At 44.6% G+C, this 10,437-nt stretch overlaps 1 protein-coding gene across 2 annotated transcripts; it reads left to right on the forward strand.

Moving 5' to 3' along the window:
- The first annotated feature begins 233 nt into the window (after positions 1–233).
- On the forward strand, positions 234–9,585 carry LOC138629492 (spermatogenesis-associated protein 31H1). Of its 2 annotated transcripts, none has more exons than XM_069713222.1 (10): positions 234–331; positions 2,900–2,961; positions 3,144–3,848; positions 4,171–4,809; positions 7,603–7,718; positions 7,837–7,948; positions 8,117–8,219; positions 8,533–8,604; positions 8,706–8,855; positions 9,047–9,585. In XM_069713222.1, exons 2-9 carry the CDS (start codon positions 2,921–2,923, stop codon positions 8,844–8,846), a joined length of 1,929 nt encoding a protein of 642 aa, XP_069569323.1. In that variant the 5' UTR covers positions 234–331; positions 2,900–2,920; the 3' UTR covers positions 8,847–8,855; positions 9,047–9,585. The 2 variants fall into 2 exon arrangements, with proteins under 2 accessions (XP_069569323.1, XP_069569324.1); XM_069713223.1 differs by having other exon boundaries at positions 3,144–3,818.
- The last annotated feature ends 852 nt before the right edge of the window (positions 9,586–10,437 follow it).

The following is a 10,437-nucleotide window of genomic DNA, read 5'->3' on the forward strand; positions in this document are numbered from 1 at the left end:
AGAGACTTTTCATAGCCTGCTTGACAAGAGACTTTCCGGAGCCACAATGCAAACAAGAGGAAGAGACAAATATTATTATTTTTTCCCATCGTATAGGTATACCTAATAGGATGAATTTGTGCAGAATTTAATTGTGAAACAGAGAAACGACGCTATTGTTGCTCGCCTTTCCAGCTGCCTCCGTTGACATGTAGTTCCCACTCCGTGGCGGTAGGTGGCACTTCAGTGCGGCTGCGCTGCTGCGCTGCTGGGCGAGGGGCGGGGCAACGAGGAAGACTAGAGCCGAGCAGTGTCGCACGAAGCTTTCTGGTCAAACATCGGCAGGACTTTGGTAAGTAGCTCTCTAAATAATCGCATTATACTTGTCGGTAGCTCGCTAAACATGAACGCGTCTCGGTTTGTTTTGTGTAACGTGTTTACAAAGGTGTCCACGTGACTCGCGTGAGCGATGTGAACGCTAATTTGTGCGAGCTGCGTCGAAAACAGATCAAGACGAGCAGGGATCTCCAGCGAACTTAGCTTCGAGGTAACGTCGCTGTTCTCGGCCGTGCTTCCCCGCGTCTTGCGTCGACGAAGGTAAACCGAGCCCGATATTTCACCACCACGTGCCCGCCAGTCGCGCTGCGGGGGTGGGGTGGGGGGGTCGGGGTCGGATTTCCCACCGTGCAAAAATATGACTCGACCCTTGTTGTGTTCGCTAACAAGCTGCCAGGAGCTAATGCTAAAAATGGAAGCGCTCCTCTCTTCGACCGGACTCTCATGGTCGGGGCCGAAACTGAAGCCGCAACCACCATTACTGTCCTCCTCCCCCCCCCCGGGCCTGAATATTTGGTAGTAATTTGGTCGTCATTGCGTCAACGAGGTTGGTAAGATCTTACATCACATGGGTCGGCAGACTTGTTATTTTAACCCACATTTTTTTTTTTGCCACGTGGCAGTCAATGTTGACAAAAGTGTTGTTGTTGTTTTTTGTGGCCGAGTTAGACTGAAGTCTGTTTCGTGAATAAAGGCGAAGATAACCCAACATGTTGGTCAGTCGGGTTTGATGTAAGAGTTGCTCAACACCGAGGACGGAAACACTCCCTGTGTGGGCGGGTGTTGTTAAAACAAAGTTGATCCGGAACAACCTTCAAGACTTTGTTGAACTCTTAATATTTACATTATATGTAACGACACGGTGGTGCAGTGGTTAGCGCTGTCGCCTCGCAGCAAAAAGGTTCCCGGTTCAAATCCGGTCCTGGGCCTTTCTGTGCGGAGTTTGCATGTTCTCCCTTGTGCTTGCGTGGGTTCTCTCCGGGTTCTCCGGCTTCCTCCCATCATCCAAAAACATGCACCTCAGGTCAGGTTACCTGGCGCCGCGCTAGTGGCAGCCTGCTGCAGCATCTCCCCCCTTGAGAGCCCCCCCTGCTGTAGTGAAGAAATTTCCCCTCGGGGATTAATAAAGTGAAATAAAATTTAAAAAAAAATACATTTAAGTATCTGCTTTATAACTTTCTAGATGACATGGGTACATATTTTCCTTTTAGTATTGATGGGAAAAAAAAAAAAAGATTTGTCTTTTCCTCTTGTTTGCATTGTGGCTCCGGAAAGTCTCTTTGTTTTCTGTCTTATTTGCAAGTGATTCCTTTTATTGTTTTACTTTCCGCATCCAATTGACGACTCCCCTGTGTCCTTATCTTGTGACCTACAACCAACTCTGTATTACCATACGAAAGCAGATACAAAGGGAATGGGAGTGACTGTCAACTGTTTGTCACACTGTATAAAAGCTGCCCTACGGAGGAGATCAGATCTGGGACACCTCTCTTTGAGGGTGAATGTAGTTGCTCCTTCTTGCAAGAATAAATGTCCGATGTGTTTGATTTTGAACCAAGCCTCTGAGTAATTTTTCCAACAAGTATTGTCTCCCATTGGAGGGAAATGTGTCTGAGGTGGTTCAGCGAAACGTTTGAAAGAAAGCAACTGAGATAAAGTGTAAGCTAATCAAGACTCACCCTACTGATTAGACTGACCACGGATTATTGACACAATTGATAAGAATGAACTTTGATCTCGAATTGATATATTGTGGTGTGTTGGCTTAGTATTAAATCTTAACTTTTAAAAGAAATATTTGTTCTGTTTCTTTGGCGATTGCTCGAGTTTGCTTGTACGGATTCCTCTCAGTACAACTCAATGCAGCTTGTATACCGAGTAATTTGAAATATTAACACTTGCATAGCTAATGTACTCAGCATTTGACTTTTAGTGCACTAAGTTTGTTTTAACACAATTTTTTTCAACATTATTTTAATGTTACGAGTTGAAAATCTGAATCGGTGAGCTGGAGTTTGTTGCCTTCCGTCCAAAGGCTTGGGAGGGAAGCGCTCTGTGTTTGGGGGCCCTCGATGGAAACCATGAGCCCATCAGAGCACCTGAAAAATCTACAGCAACTACTACAGTTACAAACGCACCTTCTCTGTTGTTCCCGTGGTTGCCCGTGATGTACATTATCACTTAACGGTGGTGTACATGGGGCCCCACAGCTGTGAGTGTAATGGTGGCATCTTCAAGGGGAGCGGTTTCTCAAGGAGTTTGATGCAATCCGTGTGTCCTTGTACTCTTTTAATGATGAATTATAAAGGTGTGGAACGGTGAATCTCCTCTTCAAACCTCTCCTCCAAATAAACATCAATTTTATTGTGCATTTGGATGCAGAAGAGTCTGCGTGAACACTCACTGACATAGGCAGATGACAAAATATATCCCACATGACCGTGCGGAAACAGAGCACGAATTGGCCTTAAGATGTTTCAACTGTAGGTCAAATATTGTGGTTATCTTTTAAGAACGTGGTTCTATAGCTGCTTAGGGCTGTCAAATTCAATATGGGTTCTTTTTTTCTTTTTTTTATCCATAGATTCTTCACTCGCTTCCAAAGATGGTGCGAACACATTTTGGACCACCTCGCTTAAAGCCCAGGTAATGTCTTCAGTCATGTCTGGGAGCATACACATTCTTTGGTGTTACATTTGTAATTGTTAAATATTTAGTTTTGAGACCTGTTACTGATTTAAAATACTGTTGGCCCTTAAAAAAAATATTTAAAGTGGCCGTATATGTTGTAGTTCACCGTTTTTTTTTGTTTTTTTGTGTCCTGTCAGACCTTACGGAGATGGTCATGGTATTGGACCAAGTGAAGGAAATTACAACAAAAGCCGAAGAGATGTCCAGGACTACCCAGCAAAGGGTCCTTTTAACTGGAGAGAATCCAGAGGTCGAGGACGACCCCCAGTTGTCAGAAGAGCTCCTCTGATGGGAGAGCAAAGGGAGCCACATTTCAATCATTGGAGGTCCCAGAATCAGGATTCCTTTCGATCATACCCCCCCAAAATGGAACCACACCATGGCCAGAGGAGGCCTTCTCCATCCAGGCCAAATCGCTCCCCTCAAGTCCAACATCAGTCATCCTCTCATGGTCCTGCACAAGGACACCAGAGGGGCCCAGCTTTCCATGGCCACCCCTCAGGGCACAGGTCAACCTCCCCAAGACATTTCCGTAGCCACCCAGCTGACAGGAGGCCAGGCTCTGGGCCACCCTACCGCGGATCTTTCAGAGGCTCCAAAAGGCAGTCAGGATTTCCCCATCAGGAGCAGCGGGGTCGTGACCCTCGAGGGAATCACAGTCCAAGAGAAAGGCCCTATGAACACTCAGGTCATGGCATGAAGCGCTGGAACGAGGCTGGATCGTTTTCTCATCCACACAATGGAGAACACGGGCCCTCTGGGTCACAGAGGAGCCCCAGAGAGATGCATGGGAGAGGCTCGTGTACAGAGAGGTACAGGAGTGAAGCGGCAACCCCAGCTGGGTAAAATTATTACAGAGGAGGCCTGAAGATGGCCAGTCCTCCCAGTCACAGGGGGTGTATTCATTACCTCTACTCAACCCCAGCTCATATTTATTAGAGGGGATTAAAGGGGGTCTGATGTAAATGTGGTTTCACCTGCCATTAAGAGGAGTGTTACATCTGTAAATGCTCTTTGAAAATTTACTTCTCCTACCTGTTTGATTCTGTCATGGCATTGTCAAGGGGCTGCATTAAGATAAAAGTTTAAAAGTTCCGCCTCCCACTTGAAATGGCAATGGATCTGTCATTGTAATGATTTCTCTATTGTTTGATGGATATGCAGGTGGTCATCTGAGCAAGACTCCAGGCGGCAGCGTGGTCCGATGGAGAGGCAAGGCAGCCGATCCCACAGTAGAGAGAGGGCACAAGATGTCCCTCACCTGCCCCCTTACAGACCCCCCTCATGGAAAGGAGGTCCGTCACCGTCATCCTCCTACCACAGGAGCCCTCAGGAGAGGCAAATGGCAGGACCCCGCAAGAGGAGGATATCGGACATCAGCGTGCCCCCCTCAGACCCTGCACTGGAGCATGGCAATCCAAAACACCCCAGGAGAGCAAGACCTCAGCTGCTCAGTATTCCCAGGCCGTTTGGTGGCAAACCTTTGTCTCTTAGGGATAAAAGTTTCCTAGTTAAGGGCAGCCAAATCAGAGCAGAGTCACTCATGAGGCTCAGAATACCTCCATCTGTGAGACCCAGGCCTCCCCTGGGCGACTCTGCCCCACAGAGAATCCCCAGCTCTGTTTTTGCTATGAGGAAGAAACGTTTCCAGTTAAATGCAGATCCTCTGAAAAAGCTGGAGCCAAGAGCAGCAAAACCACAACAGTCGTCCCCAAGAGAAGAAGGCAATGCCAGCAAGTCTTCAAGAGATTCTGATTCAGGAAAAGAACAGGTGGAGTCTCGCCGGTCATTGAACACGCACAGGTACGGTATTTTCCTTGTAGCACTGTTCGCAGGGGCTTGATGATGATGTGAAATGGGGTGCCGTCTGTGGAAAATGGAGATATCGTGATGAGCTAAATGTGCATCAATGATTCAGTTGATGAAAAGCCACAAACGTTTTCAAATGCCTCCCTGTCTGTGTCAAAGTACCAGTACCTATCAAGTGGGATGAAGAGAAGGTTAATGCTCCACATTTACAGCACATCGTTAAAGGCAACCTGTTTTAAAACCTGACAAAAAGTTAAATAACCTTGATGAGGAGTGTGGAAAAATTAGTTGAGCTGTGAAGCTGTTGAAGGATTCTTCTGTTTGACCCCTTCGTCGTTCATAGAAACCACAACTGAAGTGGCAACATGTAGCGTAAAACGGTACATCTGTGCATGCAAAACAAAGACCGATGATGGACGTGAAGAGGATTGCCCGAACACGTCCCAAAACCGATGATGCCTTGCTGCTACTTTAAACTTTACCGGAAAGATGTGTGCCGTAAACGGACCTCGGGAAAAGAGATGTTTCAACATCGCACATCCATTGGGACCAGCGACTGTTCACAGCACGAGATGAACACAAACCAGAGAAATTGCAACATGAGCGGCATGATTGATGAAGGATGACCAACAATACAATTAATCTTAGCTGCAAAGAAAATCGCAACGTCAAGATGGATGACGGCGATGGTGACGTGACGACAAAAGTTCTCAAGTAAAAGAAGAGGAATTTCTGTTGCTGATGGACATCGCCCGACACTATTAGTTACCTGTCGGAGTGCACATGAATTCACTTTCACTGGCAGATTTATTGGAACGTAACTCATTTGTGCACTTAGAATTCCCAATAATTTCTTTTTATATCCCGCCAAAGTGATTATTCTTAAAAAAAAAGAAAGAAAAAAAAGTCTTTCAACGGCAAAATGGTTAAAACCCGAGACGAAGGATTCAGCAAACATTTTAAAACTTCTGACTTGCAGAGCACTTGGGTCACCACTGTCAGGGATATTTCTTCCTGCATTCATCAGATTAATATTTAACCGTCTGCCGACATCATGAACCTGGATTAGCAGCCAATTCAAGCGTCACACAGAAGTGGAAATCAAAGTAAAGTGAATTACTTTACACCAGACAGATCAGCATATCAGAATCTTAATAGATGATTCTGCCCCAACTGAAGTGTGAAAGCTCGATGGTGCTGCATCACTCCCGTTCAGAGTTAGCACAACGAAGAGGAGCCAAGCTGCTGCTGCCAACGGCGCTTCAAACAGTGCAACTAAGCACCGGAGAAATCTGCTTCTGAGCAGTCACAACAACTTGAAGAGGCGTTCCTGTGGCTTCCATGCTTTCAGGCGTGACCACGCATTCAAAGCTGGAGAATTAATTTGGAAGCGTTTCGATGAAATCTGCCACGGATGGTCACATCAACTGTTGCTGGAGTCAAATCTGCAGCAGATGGAAACATCTGTTCTAAAGAGATCAACAGTGCCGGCGGTGAAATGTGTCTTGGTTTGTCGTTTTAAATGGCCGAGACCACAAACGAGCACAATATCGGCTCTAAAAAGCACGACGTGTATGGTGAAACAAGCTGGACCTCAAGAATGGACGTAACAAATGTGAGGAAAAAGAAGCGCGGTTGCAAGAGGCAAGAAGTCTTACCTGATAACACCGCGAGGAGACGGAAGCTTTGTCTTTAGTGGTTTCACCACGTCAACTCGTCATATTCTTATCGGTGTGAATTTGGGCTGGACCGACAGGTCAGCATGTCCTGTGATTTCCTATTTCTTATAATGACATCTGACCGAAATCTAATAATCAGAGGTGCGCATCACGAGCCGGATGGAAAAATTCATGAACACCTTTACAAGGCTGCCGCAACCGATAGCTGTGACGACGAGGCTTTCTAACCCAAACCTGCTCATGTCAACCTGCAAAGACGAGACGGATAAAAGATCATCTCGATCTATTCTTGGCACCGCTGTAACTTCAAACTACTGCAGAAGAGGAAAACGCAGCTCTGTGCTTGCTTCTTGACTGCAGTCAGCAGATCCCGACCTTCCCTTAAGTCAACCCAACACCCCAAATTTACAGGAGAGTAGGAGACCTAATGGGATGAAGTCTCTGTTGTTGGTTTTGCAAAACCTTCAGTAAGTTGCCGTGAAACCTGGACATCGACTCCTCTGTGGAGAAGAAGCTGACGATCACAAGCCTGGATGTGTTCACCCGACTGCATCAGAACTACAGATGTCTTAAAGACTCAAGTCTCAGACTCCGATGTGCATCTAGGGAAACATTTTGGATGATGATGATAATGATGATGACGAGGAGGAAGACAACTGAAGGAACAACTCCGAATGGCCTCATGATGCATCTTCTGACATTCAGTGAGCTGACCGTGAAAACAAGGCATTGCCCTGCTGAGCTTCTGAGAGAGATGATAGAAGATTTGGTGATGCCATGATCTAGGCCGATATCATAAAGTCCTCCAAGATTTGGCCGCTCTAACGATCACTGAGTAAATGAAGAGCGCTCAGATTGATTCAGGGTACAAATATAGGAGTAAAGAAGCATGGACATTCCATGGTTTTTGTAAGTACCAAAAGTGATGCGTGGCTTTATGATAGTGCTGTTCTTTACTGGTTTAAATTGATTTACTTCTAAGAGCTGACCGGTTAATTTTATGTTTTGCTTGCAGTTTGTTTCTGTAATCACCTGTAACCTGAACGCTGTAATGTTGTCGGGATTGGAAAGGCAACGTTTTTAACACCACCTCCGTGACTCTCCTCAGATCTTCTCCCATAGAGAAACGTGATCTGGTTGTTTTGTCCCATTGGCCACCCGGACCAAGCTCCTCCTCCAAGAACTGCTCGCCTTCAAAGGATACCAGCCCAAAGTCAAATAGTGGCGAGTCACCTCTTTTGATCTTGTGTATCGTTGGTACAATCGAGATGTCGGTATCCGTTCTGCAGTTGTTTGTCGTGTTCTATTTACAATCATTTTTCCCCCCCTTTTTTTTTTATAGAAGACGATTCAGATGAAGACACCAGTCCTGACAGGCGACTGTCAAGGACCAGTGATTCCAGATCATCGCCTGAAGACAGGAAACGGGGATTTTTGGATAAGAGGATATTTAGGTAAACTATATACTTGAGTTATCCAGGTGTGCGAGACAACCTTCTAGTTCTGGAGGAGTTCAGGCGTCTTTTAGGCTGACCTCGTTCTTTACAGGCTTTCAACAAAAAAAGGTTGAATTTCAAGCTGCCGAGAGTGTTCGCTTCCTGATCTTCTTGATGTGTTTACAGGCCGTTTAATATGATGCCTGAGAGCCACAGACCTGGGAGACCATTCAGGAGACCAGGACCAGGACCCGGACCAGGACCCGGACCCGGACCCGGACCCATGCAGGTGACGGAAAGAGTTACTGCATTACACAGCATGATAATTAATGAAGAATGATAGCTGTGCATTTGTAGTTGGGAAGCAAACCTACTTTAAAGAGAGAGCTAATGTGCAATTTCAAGATGTTTGATTTAATTAAAAGAGATTTGCAGCTCAACAATGTAATTGTAAACAACCTTTTCAGCCTTTTGGACACATTTTGGCAAACATATAGCTATTTCCGTTTTGTATTGTGATCATTACACCATGACGTGTATAAGGAATAAGACGGGATGATTACTTACTGTAATAGTCAGCTTTCACCAATTTGTTTTCCCAGAGGCCAAAGTTTCCTGGTGGTCCAAGGAAACCGGGCCCTGAACTGTCCGGGAATGTCAGAAGGCCACTGATGGTATGCACACCTCCGCAGACATCACCGACTTACTTTTCAAATGTTAAAAGGCTCATTCAGTCTGTTTCTTAACTGATATTTGAATGTCTTGTTCTTATAAGGAGAGCTTAGTGCCACGGCCTTTCCCCAATCAGAGGCCAGTGTTCAGAAAAAGTTACACCATCATGTCCAAATACCGCAACATGAGAGTGCTGCGTCAGCGTCCACCGTACAGCCGAGGACCCAACCAACAACGCTGGTGACAACCTGCGGTGAGCATGGCACTTTCAATTTACCACGTGATACGAGAAGTGACTAATTGTGATGTTCATCTTCAGTTCAGTTCGGTATGACTCAGCTGCGTAAACAAATCTTGAATTATCAAGAAAAAACTATAAATACTTATGAAGAGCGTCAAAAAGGAGTTGTATTGAAATTAGTTTTTTTTGTGATGTTAACACAGGTCGCACATAGAAACTGGAGGATGCTGAAAATTGTCATCAAGATCTCTCTGTTGGGTGGACTGCACAAACCCTCACTGCAATCCCAACCTGCCCGTGTATTGTGAAAGTGTTTTCGCCTCCATTTTTCTCTCTGGTACAAATGTTTCAGTTGCATCTTGGAGGCAGGGCAGTACTTGGTTTTAGGCTATTTGTAACAAATGCCATTTTATGATACTGCCCTGCTTCTTCTCATGTTTGACTGGGGAAATGCTGCTTGTGATCTTGGGACTCCGCAGTCTAACTTAGATAGTAAAAGCATTTTTTTGTTTGTTTACTAGTCGCTGTCAGTTTCTGGTTTTAAGTGCAAGAAACATTTGCTTTAATAGCTGACTTTTATCGTCTGAAGACTCGTGACATGAGTTTTCCCCTCTTGGATTCGTCGTAGATGTTTTGATTAGAGAAAACACCTTGTCGACTGACACATAGCTTCTACTTGTAAAACTTGTAATGTACTCACATGTGGAGTTTGACACTTTAAATAAAATGTGATTTAACAAACTGAGCATTGTCTTTGTTTTGTTTGTAGAGTTTGACAAACGACCCAATCACTGCATCAATAGTACTTTGTAAAAAACATAAAAGCTGTCGTACAGGGATTACTCACCTCGTGTTTCCTGAAAACTGTTTCTTATATCTCCAAATTTAATGACAAGCTAGTAAGATTTTAATGTGACTCTAATATTCTTGTTTTTTTTTGGCAATAATTCCTTGAACAGCTGCCTTCCCTAAAGAAAATCTGTTTCAATGATTTTATTTTTGACTTCTGTAATAATTGTCCTTAAGTTTAATTGAGATTTATTTCATAGTGTTGCAGAATTTCCTGAAAACATCTGCAGTTTAGTACTGCACGTGAATTCATTTCATAAAAGTGGTCAAATGTGAAGCTGCTGAGATTTTGTTAATTTTATTCCATAGTATGGTTCAACTATCAGAAACCCTGTTTCCTACAATCCAGTAGCATGTTTCATTAGACACCCTTTGCTTTCAAATCTCACACTTTGTTTGTAGCACAGCTGTCTTTCTTTGGTTTAAGCCCAGGTGTATTATAACATTCTTTAAAAAATATATATACTGTTTGCACAAACGGTATAATATTCCCCGTGACGAGTAAACGAGAACGTGTAAAACCAGAGGAATGTTGCCGGTCTAAAGCAAGTTATGTCATAAAACTGGACATTGCATTAAAATGGGTGGTCTTTGGTCTGTTGGTGGACTGGAGAAAAGATTGCTTTGTTTAGTCCCTGTTGCTCAAAAGGGGAACCTCCTTCAACAACCAGAATGCTCTGCAATCTCCTCAAGCTGCTGCTATTGGACAGGTGTGACCAGCTTTTACTAAAACAACGAAGTACAG

The sequence above is a fragment of the Brachyistius frenatus genome, unplaced genomic scaffold (genome assembly GCF_029030835.1).
Source record: "Brachyistius frenatus isolate BFR_SWC_R1_liver_20210118 unplaced genomic scaffold, ASM2903083v1 Contig_117, whole genome shotgun sequence".
Classification (NCBI taxonomy): domain Eukaryota; kingdom Metazoa; phylum Chordata; class Actinopteri; family Embiotocidae; genus Brachyistius; species Brachyistius frenatus.

Excerpts from the sequence above, each read along its gene's own strand:
- LOC138629492 (XM_069713222.1), top strand. The coding sequence starts at position 2,921 with ATGGTGCGAACACATTTTGGACCACCTCGCTTAAAGCCCAG. Across the intron at positions 2,962-3,143 it reads CCACCTCGCTTAAAGCCCAG|ACCTTACGGAGATGGTCATG; the intron begins GTAATGTCTTCA and ends GTGTCCTGTCAG. Across the intron at positions 3,849-4,170 it reads GAAGCGGCAACCCCAGCTGG|GTGGTCATCTGAGCAAGACT; the intron begins GTAAAATTATTA and ends ATGGATATGCAG.